General features: G+C 39.6%; 1 protein-coding gene across 12 annotated transcripts in view; it reads left to right on the forward strand.

Moving 5' to 3' along the window:
* The first annotated feature begins 2,141 nt into the window (after positions 1–2,141).
* NTNG1 (netrin G1) overlaps positions 2,142–22,337 on the forward strand; it is a 294,603-nt gene continuing 274,407 nt past the window's right edge. For 2 of the 12 annotated variants that reach the window (XM_074318379.2, XM_074318382.2), the window contains exons 1-2: positions 2,314–3,270; positions 10,212–10,957. In XM_074318379.2, coding sequence (XP_074174480.1) covers positions 10,712–10,957 — 246 coding nt within the window. In that variant the 5' untranslated portion in view covers positions 2,314–3,270; positions 10,212–10,711. The other 10 variants (XM_074318383.2, XM_019746499.3, XM_019746506.3 and 7 more) reach the window with 7 other exon arrangements.

Consider the following 22,337-nt stretch of genomic DNA (forward strand, 5'->3'; position numbering starts at 1 on the left):
ACCCATTCTTTTCAAAGAACATCAATTATATAGAGGTGGAGAAAGCAAAGGGTGATGGGAAAAGTATGCCCTAAATTATTTTCCCTGATCCCCAGAAAATACCTAAATTTCTGATTGGTGTATATTATATAAACAAATGTGCAAAGGTATATTCTGGAAAGCTGGTTTAATATATAAATGTTAGTTCACAGGTTCTCCGTGTAGGGGGAAATATCAGATCCCAAAGTGCTTTCTGGAGAAAAAGCCCTTCCCACCCCTCCCCCACTGGTGGGGACATCAGGATCTGGAGGGGAGGAGGATTTAATGTGGGAAAAGCTCTTCTGGGGATTCTGATTTCCTGCCCAGAGTTTAGCTCCACATGTTTAGTTGGTGATTTACTGATTCTGTGAAAAGATCCGAGCAGATGTGTGGAAGAAAAATTCACCCGTGACTCTCCCACGCTTGGGGTGGGAGAAGCCACTTGACTGGAGAGGGTCCCCATTCACATCAGACTCTTTTGGGACTGATGTCTGCCTCCCCATCAAAGGAACCCTGGAATAGGGTGTACGGAGGGTATGGTATAGGATGAAGGGAACAGGGGTTAGTTCCAAGATTTTGGCAGATGAAAGGGAACATTTCTCCAGGTCAGGCATCAATATCACAAAGATCTTGGTGTGTCCCAGAAGGGAATTTTCTAATCTCTGCATGAATTTCGTTACTTTTTACTGGAAAAGTACCTAAAAAGATCAGATAAAGCTGAGAATGAAAACTCAGAAGGGGGTTTCTTAACTTGACAGAAAAAGGCAGGAGGGAAATGTCAGGCTGAGAGCTGTCTGTGTTTCAGTGTTCTGGCCAAGAGCCAGTGAGAAGTGAGATGGACACCTCCAGTGTTGATTCTCTAGTCCTGCTGGCTCCCCAGAAGGGATGAGGCTCTAGAGGGCTGTAAGGTAGGGGTAGGGGGCTTAGATGGTGAGCAGTATCTCCATATAATCAGTGTATTTCAATCCTGGAGGAGGATGGATGGAGACTGGTTGAAGAGCCAGGAATGGCCACTGTCAAAGAACCCTTTCTAGGAGTTTCACCCCTGCAAGTAACTCCTTATGTAACGTCAATACTTAAGCACAGAGGTGGGGAAGAAGGAAACAGGGAAACCCCAGATTCCTGCAGTGGAGGGAGTCAGGGGAGGAAGGATTCACTGTAGCCTCTCAGGTGTTGGAGGGTCTGGGTTCCTGGAATCTCTGCCTCCATCCTGGCTACTCAGGGCCCAGGAAGGTCTGGTTATAGGCTCAGTTCCCTAAAGACCTGCTTCCCTATGCATATCGTTCTGTTACCACCACCCCCAATCATGGCAGAAAAATGCCCCCTCTGCTCTTAGCTCTTGTGCCTTTTTTGTGGGGCAGTATGACTGACGGACAAAGTGTTCACAATCGCCCATTTCTAAGCCTTGTCTACGCTTGAGTCGGGCTTCTCTCATCCCCACTGGATCCTGAACAGTGAGCTTGCCCCACATCTAAGGAAGCACTAAAATGCAGAACATCCTTCCTTGTTAGCTTATTCACCAAATCCTCGGACCACAGAGACCCATGTCTTGTCAAACCAAGTGCCTTGGTTTTCTCCCTCTCATCTGCCCAACTTTCCCTTACTGCTCACTCCCCTTACCTTATAAAAGCTGATTTCTATTTGGTTTTGAGATGCTTACAGAGGCCTGAGATCAAAGTGTTCTCCCTATTCAAATAGCCTTTCTTTCTAATTAAAGTCTCTATCTAAGTCTTGATTTTTTTTGTTTTTTATATATATATATATATATATATATATATTTTTTTTTTTTTTTTTGGTTGTTTAAGTCAGTGTGTAGCTAAGCGTGATTCCAGGTAAGTCTGAGCCCCCACTGGTGGGAAATGAAGTCCTGGGGGCATTTGTCTGTCTCTTGGGAAAGGCAAGGAGGCCTAAAACGCACAGTTCTCTCTTAAACTTCAACTTTTCTAAAGGAGAAATAATTTCTAAATAAGGAGGTTCTAGGTTTGCGCTGTAGGGGCCGCTGGCTGGGCAAGGGAATTGTTGGTTGAAAAACAGTTGCCATCCCTGCTAGGGGCGAGGGGTGTGCTTAGGCACTGTTTGGGGGAGGAGAGCGAGGAGTGAGGGATGGGATGGGCGGGGGTATAAGTGGAAGGCACGCGAAGAATCACTGAGCCGCTGGGCGGAGGAGGTGAAGTGTGGTCTCAGCCTCAGGGCCCTGAGGTCGTGGAGCAGCGGCAGCAGCGGCTGGAGCAGGAGCAGCAACAGTGAGCCGGACGGAGTTAGGACCGCTCGGAGCGCTCAGGTCTCGAGGTAGTATAAGGTTTGCAATCCTCTCACTTGCTGCCAGTTGCAGAAGAAGATCTGCTTTTAAGTGAAACGTACATGCTACCCCTCCGAGGGCTGCGGCTTCCCCGGGCTTGCGTCTTTCACTCTCGCTTCTCCAGCCCTCGCGCGCACTCTTTCATTTGCACGCGCCCCTAAGTTTGCCCAGAGCTCGCTGTCCGCTCGGAGCAGGGTCCGGCCGGGTGCCGCGGGCGGGGGCGGGGAGCCGAGGACCCGCAATCCAGAAGCATCGTGGGCCATGTATATTTCATCAAATGGACTTTGGGTGCGTCGCGTCTCGCAGCCATCTCCGCTATGTGCAGTGACATTTCTGACTTGAGTGGAGGAATGCGCGAAGGAAGCCCGGGCGAAATTGGTACTAGAGGATCTTCTTGGCGCCAATGCTAATTGTCCTGATTTATGTCCCTTCTGACTAAGCTCAACGTCTTCATCTAAAATAAAATGAAAGCTGTGCCAAGCGGGGTAGAACCGCCGGGCCGCTGGTTCTGATCCCCGGGAATCAGGAAATCGTCCTGCAGCTTAACAAATTAAAAAGAGAGAGAGAGAAAAAGAGAGAGAAAGAGAGACAAAATAGAAATAGAAAAAAAAAAAAATCCCTCCGTAAAAGTTTAAAGCGAGAAGTGGCAGAGGCAGTGGCGCGACGAGGCGCGGAGGAGAGCCGGCAAGCGGGGGACTGGGCTGGCCAGACCTCCCGAAGGCTGCGATTTCGTTACTAATATCACTAGATTTTTGGAGGGAGAGGCACCTTTCTCATCCTCGCTTCCTCTCCGCCCACCCTGTTCCCTCCCCCTCATCTACCTGTCAAAGTCACTGATCTTTTGCATTTCGGAAGAGGAAGTCAACGGGAAGGAATTTCCCCTCTCCGCTAGGGCTTGGAGAGAGGGCAACGCGTACGAGCCCCCCCTCGCCCCCCCGGATCCCAAGGCGAAGGTAATTAAGCGGCGGGGAGTGGCGGGCCGGCGCGGGGCTCCGGGCGCGCGGAGTCCTCTCGCACAGCGGGCCGGGCGCTATCCGCACTCCCGGGCTGCGGCGGCGGCGGCAGCGACCTGGTCTCCACCCCGCCCCTCCCGTTCCTCCCGCGCCCCCAGGAGGCTCGGCGGGAGTCGCGGCGGCCCACCGGCTCTGCCGTTGCGGCCGCCGCCCGAGGTGCACCAGGCTGGGCAGGGCCGCCGCCCCGCGCCGTCGGCTCGGCTCCCGGGGGCGCCAGGGCCCCCAGGCCCCACGGTAAGTGACGCTGGCGTGCCCCCCCCATCAGCCCGTCTCCCCGCTGGCTGCCCCCTCCCTCCGACCCCCCAGTGTCAGCCACTGGCAGGAGGGAAGGCTCCGGGTGGGCGCGGAAGTTTGCGAAGCGCGGGGAGGAGGCAGCGCGCGGAGCCCCTGCCGGTACACACCCCCGCGCACTCTCACCCCCACACTCCCGGCTCCCCGGGTGTGCGCCCGGAGCAGGTGACGCGACTGTGTGTTGTGGCCACAGCTTGGGTTGTGCCTCCACCGACAGACAGACGGACCGGCATACAGCAAGCTCTCCCTTACACATACCTGCCCACACATCACGCACTGGAGGGTCCTTTTTTTTTTTTTTTATTCCCCCTTTCTTTCGCCAATTGTCTTTGCTTTGGGGGGAAAACTTGCCTTCTTGACTGCCCGATGGAGCTGGTGGTCCCACTGACAGCTTTTGAAGTTCCTTTCATTTAATCTCTTTTGTTGGTGCAAGATTAAAGCTTTACTATCCCATGATGTGCAGCTGGGGAGAAGGGAAAATTGAAAGAGGGAAAGACTTGGTGTAGGAATGCTGTTTGAAACATTTTCTCAGGTTCTTTACCGGCATTGCATTAATCAGTTGATGGATTTAGCTAGGGACACTGAATTGCTCTCCCGTGGGGATTTGTGGATATCTATATATAATACAAATAATACTGAATATTATTGGGCTCAAAATAACCAATTAAGTGATTCATACACTGGAAAACTTAGATAAAAAAAGAAACTGCGCCCTCTGCTGTTTATTTTAGTTACCTCACCTGGGAACCTTTTTTTTTTTTTTTTTTCCTTTTCCTGAAATCCACTTAGGAGGCTGTCATTTTACAGAGCAAGGGAGGAAAATTCCTAGCGGGGATTTTAAAGCAACTTTATTTGGAAAAGTCATAGGTTGCGTTCGCATCGTCGCATCAGGTATAGATTTCCAGAGAGTAGAGGCTTTTGTTCCCTATTTTACCCGTTCTCTTTACCCAGGGAAAGGTAATGGAGTCACTCATTACCATTACAATTTGTCAATCTTTGGAATGGAAAATTTTGAGTAAGATTCAAAATTCTGCTAAACATATGGTGTATCTGGCAGTAGCTTTGCTCTAGAAATAAGGCCCTATTTTATGACTGAAAATGCTGTTTTCTTATCTTACAGAAATAATAATAAAAAAACAGAAAGATCTTCCAAAAAATCATTTATTCAAATATACTTAATGGTTAAGCTTGTTAGAAAAAGTTTTCCAGAGAGTCTCTTTTTCGGAGCAGGGGCAAAGTTTTTCTGATTTGTCTACCCTTGAGGTGCATCTCTAACCAGTGGGGAATTAGCAATCGTAGGTTTCATTAAGTATTTTGAACTTTGTCACTTTGAATGGCTGATGCGCCCCACTCCTTTCTCTTTGGCAAAGGAAAAGCAGCTCCATAAACTATCCAAGAGTCTTTTGGAAGATAAACAACCTTCAGTTTTTCATTAAGACAAAACTTGAATCTTTGCCTGTGGATCAGCACACCAAGTAAAAAATGCATGAAGTGTTTCACACGTAATGTTACTCCAGCTTCCATACATAAGGGATATATATCTTCTTTTCTGGATATCATGAAATGAGATCTATTTCACCACTCAAGACCAACGTGAGGGCATTCAGAATTCCATACATTTGTCTATTAATCTAGTGATACTTCCCATCGTGAAATTGAAGAGGGATAATCAAAATTTTGTAAGGAAAACATTTTATTTTATTTGCACAGAAAGCTGTTTTTCCTATTGAGATTTTTGTTTTGTCAGCTTTCACTGTGCGTGTGCATTACAGTAATGCAGGTTAGGTTTTTTTTAGGAGGCTAATGTACTTTTCAATTTCCTTTTATATATTTAATTGGAGCAAATACCTGCCTTTAGTTCCATTATTAATCTGGAAAAAAATCAGGTAATATGCTGAAAAATTAAACCATTGCACATTTAGTCCATATGTTTTCTAAGTGTAAAGATTTTGAGAGTGAGTTTTAGAGTTACAAAAGCACCAAGTTGCTTGGCAAGAAATAAAATTTCATAACTCAGAAAATCAATTATGTGTTCACAGAAAAGTATTTGTGAGTGTGAATCATATTGTAGGTCAGTAAGACATTTAGCATACTTGAAAAAATAATTTTATCTTTGGAATCCAGAGTTTTGTTTCAAAACTTCCAGTGGGTGTTGATTTTCTCAAATACGTATTTGAATACGTGGATCTCTGAACTTCCCTACAAGAGAAGGAAAGATTTGTTGTTCTGTGGTAATGAATCACCAGGTTTCCTTTAGGCTTAAGTGATTCTGAAATAATTTTACTATTATCCCATCTTCAAACAACCTGCAAAATATATGCTAATTTCTCTAATCATTCTTCTCTCGATGAAAACAGAGATCTTTCACATACTAAGGCGTGCTATTTGGTTTTATTAAGAATCTCATGATAGGCAGTTACTCATAATACCCAATCAAGCATAAGTAAAAAATACCAGTCGTGTTCAGTACATGTTTAATTCCTTATATTTTGAGAGAGAGTTAACAAAAGGATAGAAGCAAATGTTTCCCATTAAGATGAGTAGAAAATGCTTCTTCACAACCAATAAATAAATGCAAAGATCATTCAATATATGTTAACTAGTTCATCTAGTCAATTTCATTATGGCAGTTTTGGAAGCTGCTAATTTTGATAGGTTATGGAATTTGTATATTTCCTTATGTCTATATTTTTCAGTCAATGGAATATGATTATAGTCCTTTTGTCCCTTCCCATTCAGAAACATGCATATTTATATAATTCTTAATGTTTATGAGGAATGAGTCAATAGCTGTCTATTTCAGGTGGCCCTGAAGAGCTGAGTATTGATGGAATAAATAGCCTACTACCACCACCTCCACCTCCTAGTGAGATTATGTAATAAAACAAATGCTGAAAGCCAGCTAGAGTTAGTGGATTTGCTGTCAATATTTTCCTCTCAGTTGATGAAATTGGCAGTTGTTTTTGGAATATAATTGTCTATACTTTTGATCATTATTACTTCCTTGTAGTATTTTGAGAGTCTTCTTTTCTGGTGAAAGAAAGGGCCCGTGAAATACTTTTTGCAAAGTTAACCCAAGGTGGAAGGGAATTAGCTACAGAATCCTGGAGAAAAGATATGTTCCATGGATGCAAAGTCATTTTATAGCCCATTTCAGTCCAGATCAATAACATCCATCAATTTGAGGGCCTGACATAATTTTATATTTTTGCATTGGCTCTGCAAATTTATACACTAGACAGAGGTCTGTGGAATCCTCATAGCATATTAATGGGTATTTTTATCTAAGAGGACTTCTCAGTACTTTAGTGCACAGGTAGAGATGATGGCATTGTTTAATTAATGGTGAGTTCCCAGGTCTGCAAAGTAAAGAACTAGAACTGGGGCTTTCTATAGCTCTTCTGGAACTGCTCTATTGGTGATGCGAACACCTGAGACATATTCAAAGCCCACATTACTTGGCAATGAGTTCCGTTATGGGCCAGCAGGGATTAGTTTAGTTATGTTAAATCCTCAAATATGTCATTGACTGTCCTTCTCATAATTGGTTTGCCTAGCTATTTGCTGTGATGGCCTAGCTTTTAAGAAGCTATTGATGATTTTAACCTGGGTGAAAGCATACCCAGATGGGAACTGGTGCCATTCGGTGATAGAGGTTAAGGGGTAAATAATATTCTATTTTTACGACTATTACATTTCATTTTCTTTGAAAACTCCATAAATATACTTTAATAGAAAATTCCTGATTTTGACAGAGGCTTCTTTTCCATTGTGTGGCATAGAAGTTCATAGATTTAATTTCTTATTAATTTTCTATGAAGAGGATTTCCTTTGAAATGTACAAGGCATTGAAAAGTAAGGAAACCCTGATATGAAAAATACAGATTAGGTGACAAATGCTACGAACATAAAAATGAGAACGAATCCAATAATTAATGTTAAAGAGCGCTTAGTGACCCCATGCTCCTGATCTGTAATATGCTGTGGTCAATATCTTTTTCTATATGAATGGAAACTCATTAAATGTAAACTCTGCAGACTAACTGAGCCATGCCATATTAGTGCTTGCCAAAGCTTGGCGTTTTTAATACATTAATAATACGTCTGTAATGTAATGGAAAACTATTAATCACAACTGGTTATGTGCCAGAAATGTAAGCTATAATTGGCTGCTTCTTGTCAAGAATGTCTGTCGCACAGTCCTGCAACTGCCTAATATTCAAATATCTTGCACGCCTCTGCATTTTTCCTTGTCAGTTCCCTAAATTCAATCATGGTGTAGTCCATAATTCTGTGTAATGACCATCATTATAATTCCAGTATACTCTAATGAGAATTCGTGGCAGTGGGATAGCTGTTGTGTCAGGGAAGAGTAACAGGTTCACATATGTTTCCTTAGTGTCCAAATTTTTCATGTACATATATATATATATATATATATATATATATATATATATATATGGTCACTCTTTATTTTGTGGTTGCAGGAAGGCCAAATATGGATAAAGACAGTGACCAAGAATAAATGGATTAGGTGGATAACATTTATTAGTTTAAAAAAAATGTGAAGATTAATCTCAGAGAGAATTCCAATATACACTGAAGGTCATATTTTTGAAATCATATTAACTTCCTGTCTTACTCAGAGTCACTACAGTCCATTTCAGGTCTTCAAGAGTTTAGCATTTTGATAAATAAATTGCTATGTATTTGGAACTAAGAATTGACATTAATAATTTCTGGTCGAGTAGATTTTACACTGCTTCAGTTGTAAAGCCCAGCTCCCCAACCCCACACCCAATGCAAGTGTTTGTTAAAATAAAGTAGTAAAATAAAGCAGTAAACACCATTGAAACATGCATCTAGAAAATGTAAATTTGTATTATTTTAACACCTTTCCATATCATTAATTGTCAAACTGGTGGATGCTTCTGAAAATGTCAACTTACAATTAACTAATGAATCTGAAAAAACTTACTTACAATTAACTAATGAATCTGAAAAAAACAGAAGCCTGTGGTAGCCACAACATATGCTTCTCTGTGACTTTTTTCTTTTTAAGTTAAGATTTCAAAATGTGCTCACCACAGTATAGACTTTACATTACAAGGAAGAGGCAGATTCAAATCTGTAGTTTATACATGTTTAGACAAACTGCTAATTATTGCTTCATAGGAACTCAAATATTCAACACTTTTCCTAATAGAAAATACCAGAAATTGCAGCTGTATGATAACATTTTATGAATTGAATATAATGAAAATTGCACTTGCATCCATAAAGCAATTATTATAAATTACTTTGCTATGGAAACACAATTCAACCATCTGTTGGCATTTCATAGTTTCCGTAGCTTGGTTAATTTTAAGATGGTGCATTATTTAAATATAGTGAATTCCTTTTATAAGATTGTTTGAAGATAGTGAACTTCCGTATTTAAACTGCTTCATGTGAAAAATAACAGTATTTTCTAAAACTGTAGGCTTTTTGTCCTTTTTCAATTGTTTAAAAAAATAATCACTCATTGAGACTATGACAACATGAACCAACTAATTAAACCAATGCACTGTTTTAAACCTGGAATCTAAATTTTACCACTTGTTTAGATTTGCACAGTGATCTCTAAAGAGAAAAGTTGCCAGTTAAACTCACCAATGACTGATACCCATAGCTATATAGGCTGCGTTATCAGTTAACCAACAGCACTTTCAAACAGTAATTTTTATTTTCTCTTAGAATTAGTGCCATATTATTCTGCTTCATGGCCTGTTAACTCACCCTCAGCTATTTTTATATGTGCATTTTAAATTGTGCATTTTACTACAGAGCTTTTAGTTTTAGAGCAGCGTATAGTATTCGCCTTTGGGACAAATTTTCTTCTTCTGTTACTGCAAATGCAGATGTAATGGCTATAAAAAGATGTAAGAGAATAGAAAATTCTTAATGAAAGAAAAATATGCTCCTTTGGTTTTATTTTGAATAATTTTTTCAGAGAGCCAAATTATCTTTATTACTAAACACAGCTAAACAAAAGATGCTAAATTTGTCCAGTATAATGAGCAACTCCAAAAGGACAGGCTCGTTGCTAACAAAGCCAGTTTCCAGTCCTGCTGACAAAAGCTAAGAAATGTATCAGGAATTTGGAGATTTTTAGGGTCTCTTTGCCAAGAGACAAAAGGCATACAAGTAGTTGTCACTCTTTGTCATTGTTATAAAAGTGCTCATTTCCCCCATTGTTCTCCTGGAAGAGTTTCTAGCACTGCGATATTTGAGAAATGTTTAAGTCTAGCTGCTTGCTCTCAGTTTTGTCAAGATGGAGATACAATTTTTGAAGCGACAACGTGTAACTCACCTGAAACACACACATCTGTCTTTGTTACATGGAAGAGTTAAATCCTTCATAGTGAAATTCTCCCCAATGTGAATGATTTCTGTGGTGTGCTCATTTGAGCAAAGCAGCTAAGTAAAGGTTATCTATAATACACCAATTTGCTTTCTATCGCATCTAACCTCCCCCATGTCACCATATCAGACATTTTGTAATGCATTGATTCTAGGACAATAACTCTTATTCATATTGTTTCTAAAAGGGTGTTGGTGCCAGAAGAAAAGAATGATTGATGGGAAACAGACACCGGGCTAGAGACACTCCTCCTTTGGCTTTGGATGCTGACATCTCAGTGCGTCTGAGCAGCCCTTGTGAGCCGTGAGCATCGGGGATCTCCCAGGGTTGTCGGATGTACAAGAGAGCCACCACTTTCAGCGATCGGACATCTTTTACAAAAACCAAACTTGACCCAAGCCTAATATGTTCTAGGACAATGGAAAACCTGCAAGTTGCTGTTAATGCCTAACGCACAAGTATGTTAGCCTTCCACCAAAGTCCCCAGTATCCCTGAACACACACACTATCTCAACCCTTCACTTTTAGTGTGTTTTGGAATCTACTTTGAGGTCTCATCTTTTTTTTTTTTTTTTTAAATATACAGACCTACCTACTTAAAGATATATACGTATATGTAAAATAGACGTAGACCACAGATAAGCAAACCCTGCTTTAGTTACCACGAAGACTGCCAAGAATTTAGAGATGTATTTGTCCAGATTCTTGTCAATTCACGCCCTTTGGGTTACAGTGTCCTCAGTGATGCAGCCCTACCCTCTGGTGTGGGGACATTATGACGTGTGTAAGACTCAGATTTACACAGAAGAGGGGAAAGTTTGGGATTACATGGCCTGTCAGCCGGAATCCACGGACATGACAAAATACCTGAAAGTGAAGTTGGATCCTCCAGACATTACCTGTGGAGACCCTCCTGAGACATTCTGTGCAATGGTGAGGCAACCCTTTTGCATGTAATGTTTGATGTTAAGTGGGGGCATGCTGAATATTCATACAAATGCAGTGAGAGGGTAAAGACTCAACTCAAGCAATGAGCTGAGTCTGCAAGTGGGAAATTTGTGCCAGCAGGCTAGCTTCGTTCTCAGTGGAGGCTAGTACCACCTGGAATTACAATCGCCCAGTATGATTGATGCTCTGGAACGTACCTTCTGCTTTCCATTGATGCTCTGGAACTTACCTTCTGCTTTCCATAGGTTTCACTGAGACAAGCGCACTATATATAAATTATGAAAGAAAACGTCCAACTGAAAGTTAAATTTCAGATTGGACATGGGGAATATGATTAGGCCATATGTGGTATGGTAAGGCTAGAAACCATGGGTAAACCAACTTTAAAACCACAAAGGTTTCTTCATGTGTATATTTAAGGCCAGTCCAAAGTTTCATAATTGAAGGCTAGAGTGGATTTCATGGTTTTCCTCATTGGGGAACTGCTGTGATTTGAAAATCTTTGGTTAGAGCAGGGCTAATGCTTCATGAGAAGCTTTTCCAGAAGAGTCTTATTTGTCAACTCATGTAGCCCCTCATTTTCAAGTGCTGCGGTTTTCTATGGGTATTTTAAAGATGAATGTTGGAGTGTTGAAAACATATTTGCTGAAAGGTAACATTTTCAGTAATGACCTATAAGGTATTAGCATTAGAGTTTGGTGATTAAAATGATATAAATAAATCAATGTGCTAGGTTCATGTTTTTTTGTTTGTCTGTTTTTGTTTGTTTTTTTCTTTTTTAATATATAGATGGTCTTCATTTGATACAGGATCTGTGATCCTATTTCTCTCACATAACAGATATAATCGTTTGGCAGATTTTAATAGGATTCTTATCTGACTTTATTATCTTGAACCTGGCCTGGCATTTTCAGGGTAGTGAAACTATTAATCAAAGTAGCATCTGTTCACAGTCCCCAGTGATTTAAATTAGCATAAGATCATCCTGGACCTAGCACTGTAGAAAAGGTTTTATAACAGGAAACAATTTTGAGCAATAAAGAGTGTTTTCACCTAAAAGCTAAGGGCTTGCCATTTTTCAGAAGTGCCTTTGGGGACTGGTTTGAATTATAGTCTAAACCTGATTTTGTGAAGAGTGGGAAAAAGAGCTTGGCTATTAGGTGTCACTATGACTAAAGTGCCCTGAAAGACTAAATATTTCAAAGAGAGGACCCGTCTCTCTGGGAAGCAGGTATGTGCTTTGCAAAGAAGTTGCACTTTAGAAACCAGAGACTTCTAAAAGAGGAGTTTATTCAAACACATTAGCAAAATGCAATCAATCTGTAAAAGAGCGGGGATATTTGTTGACTTTAGATCAGGCCTTTAATAATCTCTCAGAAAAGGTCAAATTTAAGATCTCATTGCAAGTCTGGGGGGAAATGGCTGTGCGGGTGATAGGTTGTTCCATTCCTTACCGCAGAGGATGATTCTGGGCCAACTCTTTATGTTACGAAGAACACTCTAGCTCTGTATGTTGGCTCTTGTGCACTTGGAGTAATATGCCACTCCTGGACTTGTTTAATAATTTAGAGATCTAAGTAAAATAGCAAATGTCCTCGTTCCGAGAGCTGTTTCCACTTGTACAGGCCCTTCTTGATGTGTTTGACATGTGATTTGAATGTGCAGCTTGCCTGAGCTCAGCCTCCTGCAAGAGAATGCTTGCTCAGTGCTGTTCCTCCCCATCACGTTGAAGGGTTTACTTGGTGTCTTTAGCAGGCCCCTTCCTCCCATCATGAGTGGGAAAGGGTACACTGGACACCTCCTGCCTGCCTTTCACAGCAAGGTGGTCGAAGGTCCTTAAACACGCCAGTTCCTACCAGTCCACTGGCTAAGTGATGTTAGAGACCAAAACATAAAAAAGAATTAAAATGGGATCCCTCAGCTTTCTCCAGTGCAGTCCATATGCATACTTTATATGCCTGCACAAATCTCCACAGGACGGTCTTTTTAAAAGGCTACATCTTACTATGATAGAGATCTTTGGAAGCCTTGGTGGGCTTCAGATTGTCCTTAAGCAGAATTGTTTTCCAAGGGAGAGTGTAAGATTTGGGAGATATTACCCATCAATGCTTAGTTTGGACTCCTTAATATGCATACAATTGGCATAACAGATTTAATAACCCATCCTGTAAATGCATGCTTTGGGACTGTATGTATGCATATTATATACCGAGTCATGATATGGCCTAATGCAGCAGCATTTCCCCTCTGCCGTTTTGGATTTCCCATAAAACTCTGGTGGAAGGGTTCCTGACACAAGGCTGTAAAGCTGTCTCGGGATGCTGTCATATCAGACCTGTTTAGGTGCTCCTTAGCCCAAGGTCTAATGGGAATCCATAAAGTCATTTGTGTTATGACTTTCACGTTCTCCCCTCCTTGACACATGCAGCCATACCTCTCCCTCAGAGTCATTATGGCCTATTACATCAGGGAGCAGCCTCCTGAGCCCTTATATGTAAATGTTTGCTGCCAAATGGTTTCAGTCGTCAGCTGCTCTCTAGTGGCACCCTTATTAGCTGGGACTAGAGCAATTCTGAGCACCCAGGGGATATTTAGTCAGAGAAATACCCTATAATGCCCATGGCCGATTTATTTTATATAAAGTTGAAGTTCATTGGCAATGCATTAAGAGTCTGTGTTGCTGCGTTTTGCATTTGCTCCATCACTGTAGGCCAGTGACCATCCATGAATGCTGCATTTACTTTAGAGGGAAATTTTAAGAAAAAGGGGCCATATGCTTCCATTTAACAATAGATCTCTGCTTGTTAACCTGGATGACCTACTTAATAACTCATGTTTGGTGATTTTAAATTGTTGTGTGTTAATCCCAGCATTTTAACCATTAGTTTTATGGGAAAATTCTGCCATTTCTACGTAAGATAGTGGAATAAGGGGATTTATATAGAGAGATATCCATATATGTGTGTGAATTATGTATATTGAGATCATACATTTTCTTTGACATGTAGTTTAAGTTGTTGGGAGCTAAAAGAAAAAAATCTCGGCTTTTGTTAAGGGGAAAGTATCTGAAGGGTAGAAGAGGGTTAAGCATTTTTTGTTTTAGGCTGGGTTAACATGTTAGTATAGATCATATTCTTCTTGCAGCCTCAGAAAAGTTTCGCACAGCTCTGTCAGAAAACACAGATCATCTGGTGACTACAATTTGTTGCAATTTGCATAAAGAGCACATAGGACGATATGAACCTGTGTGGAAAGCTGAAGTGACAACACAAAACTATGACTTGTTCTTTGAGTTTAGACAAACTTAGCTGTCATGTCTCCACCCAACACCCCAGTGGCTTAAAAATGGCAAAATTATCTGCAATTATCTCCAGCCTGCAGCTAATTTTCTGGATAAGTTAAACAGAAGCTTTGAAGAGAAGCCTACAGACGGAAGGAGTCATGTGCGTTTGTACAATTTATGGTGCAGAAGTGCTGATGGCTGTAGAAAATGTGAGCCCTTGAGTGCAGCTATGGATTTCAGAGCCAATCAAAACTAAATTAGGAAACAAAGATTATTAAAAAGTCTTCTGTGCATGTAATTTTGGCATAATATTATGAGGTGGACATTAAATGTTTCCCTTGGAGAATTTAGGCATCATTAATGTAGCATGCCTTTAATTACAAGTAGGCTCATATTACTAAAAAAATGGAGAAAATAAAGTACTCTGAGGTGTAGTTAGCAATACCCTCATTATGTTTACTGAAATAATGAAATGAAAGGGTGTCATTTTTCTAAATAAAATGTCAGAATTTGAAATGAAAATGGATTTTCTTTAGGAAATTTACTAAGTGTGCCTGCACTCTTGATAGGCATTTATTCAAGTACCATAACAGGTCTATTAATGATCATTTTATATTGTGTTATTTCTAGATAGACTCCTATTAAGAAAAAAAAACACCTTTAATTATTGTAAGCATTGTGGGTAGAGCATATTTCATTATGTTCAAATGGAATTTATGAAAGTAGTAGAAAGCCTTCGTGTTTTATGATTTTAAAGGAACCCAGGGGGTGAGTGAGTGGTAATGAATAGTCTCAGGGCTATCCATAACTTAAATTTCTGACTTGACATCGGCTCAGGTAAAGCCATCTGGTGACTATCAGGTGGCCTTTGAGAAGATAATTTGATAAACTCAGTTACCTTTCCAATGACAAGGCATTAATATCAATTTTTCCAAAATCTGGAAATGACATTGACATACAATAATTGAATAATCTTAGAAATACACTCTGTTCACATGAAACATAAGTCAATGAATGAATGAAGTTTTAATAACAGTGACATATTTCATTTGAACTGATTTATCCCTTAATTTTGCCAGAATGGAATCTTTAAAAACCTCCAGTTCCTTCATTATTAACACTTCATTGTTATTAGTTCATTATTTAGACTTATTTCTTAGAAAAGTTTAATTCATGTTTGCAATGAATTAAGTTCCATGGAGATCAATCTTTCTGATATATCACTGTGTCAAGTATTTCCTTGTTGAGGAGCTTACAAAAGCTCCTTATTATCTATTTCGTCGAGTATAAGGTAGTCTACCTGATTTTTTAATCTGAGTGTGTGCACCCTTACTTCCCGTCACTTGCCATCAGGGCCTTATGGCATCTCCCAGGGATTAAAGGCTAGCAGTCAGGTTGGAAGGGGTCTTCTGGGTTGCAGCTGTATTGGCAAAGCAATGCAGTTGATGGGGGAGGCCTTGGGCGGGAGCTGATAAAGATTATGGCTGGGCCAACAAGACCTAAAACCAACCCATGTCATACATCGATCCCAGACAGTGTTCTCTATGAGCACACATGCCCTTTGCTCTGTTGGGCTAATGCTTCACAAATATTTCAAACGACTGTATGCAGAGTGAAGTGGACAGAGCAGCATGTAGCACATGCAAAACCTACTGGTGTGGTGAGAATCACCGTCCAACAACGTATGGTCCCTGCCTCCAAGGGAAGTAAAGAAGAGTCTTAGGAAAATTCATACAAAATAGTGCGTACACAGAGGGTGGAGGAGCAGAGAAGTAAGGCCAGCACTCACCAGAATTTTAAGGTGAACATTATTTTGCTGCTTATCAAAGGGCCACTTGGGAAACCCTCTCTGGTAGCCAAGTGCCTAACATTAAACAGTGTCTGAAAAAGACAATAAAACGGGCTAAGTGGAACAGATGGAGGCACAGCATTTACATGACAGGGTAGTGCCCTGCTTAATGGTAGAATGACTTATCTGGCAAGATGGAAGAAGAGCAAAAAGTCACAGGACCTGATGAGTTAGACCTGTATATATCTGTTTTTCTTAACTTAGGATATGCTGGAGTATGCTGAGTAAGATAAACCATGGCTCATCTACCTGGAGCTCCAGTTTTACCCAAGGAGTAGGGGAAGCATTTAATTGAATGCACAAGTGCAAGATTTTCAAAGATGAAACACTGAGACTTTAAAATAATAACTGCCTTGTAGTAGACCACTTTGAGTTACTTCCTTCAGTTCCCCCGGCCCTCCCACCCCCCACACCCAGAGGTAAACTTGCCTGCTCAGTCTAGAGGAGCATTACTTTCAAAGTGTGAGAAGCTGTATCCTAAAACAAAACAAAATAAAACAAAAAACCCACAAACAAAATGAAAGTCTGTCTGGACTATTTGGGGTCCCTTAGGCATATTCTTTTGTGGGGGAGCAGAGGAGGGCTTGCTCTGCTTTGCTTTGGAACTCTACGGGGGTCTTAGGTTTGATCCTCTGATTTTGGGGACCAGAATCATCACATAAGAAGCCCCTCATCTCATGTGTTTTCTCCACCTGGAAAAGCAGAAGACATCCCTCAGCCCCCCTTCAAGGTCAAGCTCAAGCTGATTTCTCCATACACTTCCTGCCAATGTCAGCTCATCTCATTCTCCTGACCTTTTAACTCCTCCTGACTCTATGTACAGATTGTACTGTGCCGATGTACTCTACTACGTTCCACTATTTAGTACTGTATTACATTTTGTTGATGTATTGCACCCAAATGCACCGGTTTGCTATATCCTGACTCTTTAACTGGATCACTAGTCTTTAAGTGAGATAATACGTGACAAAGCCTGCCATACTCTCTGATGCAGAGAAGTCAACAGAAACTACACATTCTATTGCCTTTCTACCTCATAACGTTTACTATACTACCAGGCAACAAATAACAACATATTTTTAATGGATCAATTGATTGAATATAGTATTGACTTTCCAGAATGTTTTTTTCTTTCTTGAGAATTTTTATCAGGAATCTAATGTTTGTTTTTTCCTCTGCAAATTAAGAGACAAGTAGGAAAATTTAGCTATCGCACTTGGTTAGCTTATGATGATGTTCTCCAAAGAGAGATGGGAGAGGCGAAATGTACTCTGAGCTCTGATACTGAAAGTATACGTGAGAATTTTTTTCTTCCATTTCTAATTGAATCCTTTAAAAATATTTATCCAAGTAGGAAATTTGGAAAAGATAGAAAAGCCTAACACACAACATCGAAATCATTTTGCCCTCTTTCTTACAAGATTCTCTAACTATAACATATATTTTGTTTTACAAAATTAGAATCGTATTACATATAGTTTTTCATTTCCTATTATGTGTTAACATTCACTTATATAGTCTTAAAAATGTGATTTTGATAGATATCAATATCCTATTATGTGGATATACAATATTTTATTTAGTTATCCTCCCACTTTGGCGACTTGACCTTATTTCCGTATTTTCCTATTTGTTATAATGCTATGATAAACATATATATAGGTATAGTCTATAGACTATAGATATATAGGTATAGTCTTTATTAAACATATCCTTCTCCCATATACCAACCCTCCCATATTAAATGCTTATATTTGGGGGATGTTGAGTTCATCCTATTGTATTTATTTGAAGCTAAAGGATAGGGCTGTACTTCTGTGTTCCCAAGGATGGAATCACTGCTGAATGGATTGGACATTCTGTATGTCAGTCACGGGGAAGGAGGCATTTGTCTGAAATTGGGACGTGGGAGGTAGGCAGGCCCCTCTCTCCAGGCCTTGAGAGAGCTTCTGGGGGTAAAAGGAAGACAGCCTCTGCCACTCGACAGAGAGCAAAGTAGGAGACCTCTATGGGAGCAGCAGGCTGAAGATGAGCATATTACACCTTGTAAACTATACCTGTAGCTTTAAAACTTGCTTTTAATTGATCTACAGTGAGAAATACATTCTATATTGGAACTCAGTAAACACACACTTCTCCCCACACACAACCAAAACAAAAGCTTCACAAAACAGAACTTACCCTTTCTACACGCTATGCCCTCTGATACTTGTTTTCCCTTCTTTGAGAAATAATTGAAAATTACATATTGATTACAATCCACAAATTATATGTAGCATTGTTTTTGATACTTGTGTAAATGAGAAAGTACAGTATACAACATTGCATAACTTTTTAAATTCAACCTTATGTTTTCGAGATATACTGCTTTGTAGTATACGGATATTTCTTTAATCAATCTTTTATTGATAGACATTTAGGTTGGTTTTTCACTTGACAGCTCTTGACCTGTGTCAAACTGTCCTCCAGAAAGAGAGTTATCAATTTATACCCCCACCAGCATTTTATGAAAATGTGCTAGTCACTAGATACTCATCGATATTGGGCATTATAGTCTTAAATTTTCTTCTAATATAGAGCCTTTGTAGATAAGTGAAAAAAAGTAGTTTACCAAAAAAGATAATAAAATTATCTTTATTCCACCACCTTTTCTGCTAAGGTAATAATTTTTAAAATTTGGCATTAATATAGGACATACTGGAAAGTGAAAAATGACATTTTATTTTTTAAAGATGTATTTATTTGTTTAGGGAAAAGATTGATTTTTATTTTTTCTTGACTATTTAAGTTTTCTTAATCCTAACTGTAGTAGTTTTGTTCCTTTGTACTTTTAGCCACTTTTCTGTTATTAAAATATATATATATATATTATATATATATAAAATTATATATATAATATATATTATATATCAACTGCCAAAAAATGGTGTCTGTGTAAAAGGCTCAAATGTTAAATTTATATATATGTATATATATACATGTTATGTTATATAGTATATATATACATGTTATGTTATATACATATTATATATAATATATATGTACATTATACATATTATAAATATAATATATGTATATATATTAATTTAACATTTGAGCCTTTTACACAGACACCAATTTTTGGCATTTGATCAAGTTCAAAAACATGAATATCCTTTCTTCCAGAAGAACAGGTCTTGTTTCAGAGATTTTTCCACACTCTTTATTTTGTGGAACTTTTACATATTCTTGCACTGGCTTTCGCTGTCAGGGAGCCATGATCTCAGGGCCAGGACAGATTTATCTGAGGGCCCTCTCATGTCTTTTGCTCCTAATAGATGAATTTTGAGACATTGTCATTTGGCCTAAGCAAAGTGTCCCTTTTTATATAGTCTATTTGGAAACAGTTGCATACTGAAACGTATTCTTTGTATAAAGTGGCTGGTGTGAAATCTGCCTGCTGTGGTTTTAACTCACCAGACCAACGGGTAGACTAGTTTTCATGTGCCATTTTTTTATTTCATAATTTCTTTTCTTACCAGAGGGGAAAATGGTGAAAGTTGTTTCACACACATACTATTGGAAAAAAACTTATTGAGGTTGGCAGGTTGTAAGTTTCTTCTCATCTTTCTGGGAATAGATAGATTCACATACTGTCAGTTCCATAAAAATTAAAGACCAGAGTTGAGGAAGAAACCAGAATTGGTTTTCACTCTGTGACCTACTTTGAAACTGATTTCTAAAATATTAAATGAAGAATTGAGCTGGCTATGGCTTCTGTACAAAGAAATAGCCCTTCCGTTCCAGAAGGTTGATGTCCATCACATGTAACTTTCTGTTTTCTGTTGCTCCCTTTCCTTCTTGGAAATGATGAAAGGAAGAAATCAAATACATTTCCAAGAACTCTCTCTCAAGGGTCAGCACAGTTGAAGAAGACGATGTGTCTCTCCTGACAGAGAAAGGAGCTGGTGGTCGGTCTGTTCATCTGAGTTGGTTGTGATGCCGGGAACCCTCCTTATGGATTTTGACTTCAAAGTTTAGAGAGACAAATCCTATAGGGGGCGCCCGGGAGCCTTCTCATCAGTGCCTCTGCTGTCTGGCTCAGAGTTATGTTCCGATCGTTCATCACTGGTGTCAGTGCTGCTTCCGAGGTGCCTGGCTCAGTGTGGGGCATATGCTAATACTTGCTGCATGCTTGTTGGATTGAACTTGTATTTTTACGAATAATATTTAGTTATCAAGAACGTACATGGTGCTGCACGCTGTACTAGATAATGGGCCTGTGTTGGTTCATGCCATCCTCAGTCCTTTCCATTCTCCATATTTAACGGGTGAAGTAATTGAGGCGTGAGATGAAGTAACTTTTCCAACTAACTGGTGGGAGCAGGATCTAAACCCAGGCAGTCTGACATGCATGTCCCACTCTAAAACTATGGTATAAACGCTCTCCCTACTTTGATGTGTTGTATGTTGGATAAAACCTTTTTAAAAATCACATTGATGACCTGGACTCCGGACTACAATTATGTGATTTTGTTCTTTAAAAAACTTTTCTCTGAAGACTTCAGGAAATTGGATTCTGTAAACAGAGCATATGGAATGCTGGAAATACACATTATGTGATGAGTGTCTTCATTCAGGGATAAGAGAACCAGTCAACAGTGTTTGTTTCCATGCCTGCTTTTTTTTTCCATTAATGTGTTCATATAAATGGTAATAAGCTGTTAGAAATCATAGAGAATGGAGTACATATTGTATTCACCTTCTAAATCCAGAATAATAAGTCAGCAACCGTTAGCTAGTTAACAAAATCTTGTGGGTGAGGTGTTGAAAAAAGTAATTAGCGTGATACTTTTGATTTTTTATGTTTACAGTATCAAGAACAACTGTTACTGATATTATATAGCCAACTCCCTCTATGCTGTCTGCACTTGGATATCTAGTACGCATTTTCAACTTAACATGTTTAGTATAACAGTCTTGATTTCTTTACCCCAAATCTGTGTTTCGTCTTTCCCATTTCTATAAACATTAGTTTATATTTATCTAGTTGCTCAAGATGAAAAATCTAGGCATCCTCCTTAACTCTTTATGCCCCTCACAACACATATCAGCAAGTCCTGTGAGCTCAATTTTTGAAAACATACCCCAGATCAGGCCACTTTTCATTATTTTCATTGCTACGTATCAACCAGTTCCCAACCAGCTTTATCTTTAGGTTAAACTCCCGCGGTATCTCCTACCTGGCTTTCCTGCTTCCCACTCTTGCCCTGTTATCAAATTCATTATGGTTTATAAGACTATAATATAGTATATAATACCATGGTATATTAATATTATAAATATAAAATATGAACACCATATATAAATATATATGTAATATAATTATATAATATAATCATAGAAGATATATATAACATTTTTAAGCATCTGAGTCAGTTAGGTCTTTTCCTTGTTCAGTTTCCTCCCATATCTTTGTGTCCCATTGAACATTAAATCCACACCCTTAACACCTCTCTGACCTACACTCTGATTGATCACTCCCGCCTTGCTCAGTCTTTTCACCTACAACTTTATATGCTCTTCATAAAACTATGTTGATTCTTGCCTTATTGTTTGGACCCACATTCTCAATATCTTCCCATTGTTTGTTCCTACCTTTTATTCAGGTGTCTGCTTAAAAACCCTTCTCAAAGGGGCCCATCTTCTCAAAGGGACGCTATCCAAAATCACCTCTTCAACCCTTTATCCATCTCTTGAACCTGCTTAATTTTTCTTTATTGAATTTACTACAGGGTGGTGTTTGAATTATTTAACAACTCAAACAGCACCCACGCTGACTAATCAGAAAGACATCAATGGTTACACCTTGCTGGGTACCTTCTGACTGACTGTCAGTTATAATTACTTGATATTTACTACATTATGTACTGCTCATTTCTTTATATCTCTTTTCCCCACCATGATACAAGCTCCAAACGGCAGGAACTTTGTCTTGTGTCTGCCTATAGAAGGACTCAATAAATATTTGTTGAGTGAATCAACGAGCTGCTCAAACAGAAATACGTCAGTGTGATCATAACATTTATAGAAAGTGTGTTGCTCTGATACATCCACGGTCTTTGGCATATACAGGCTGCATCAGAGGTCTTTCATCTTGATGGTATCACAAAAATTTTATTTTTTTCAATTAAAAAATTGAAAAGTACATAAGCAATATAATACACATACAAGCACCAAGTAGAATTAACAAT

The sequence above is a fragment of the Rhinolophus sinicus genome, chromosome 7 (genome assembly GCF_057876585.1).
Source record: "Rhinolophus sinicus isolate RSI-liver-muscle chromosome 7, RSI-T2T, whole genome shotgun sequence".
NCBI classification, from domain to species: Eukaryota; Metazoa; Chordata; class Mammalia; order Chiroptera; family Rhinolophidae; genus Rhinolophus; species Rhinolophus sinicus.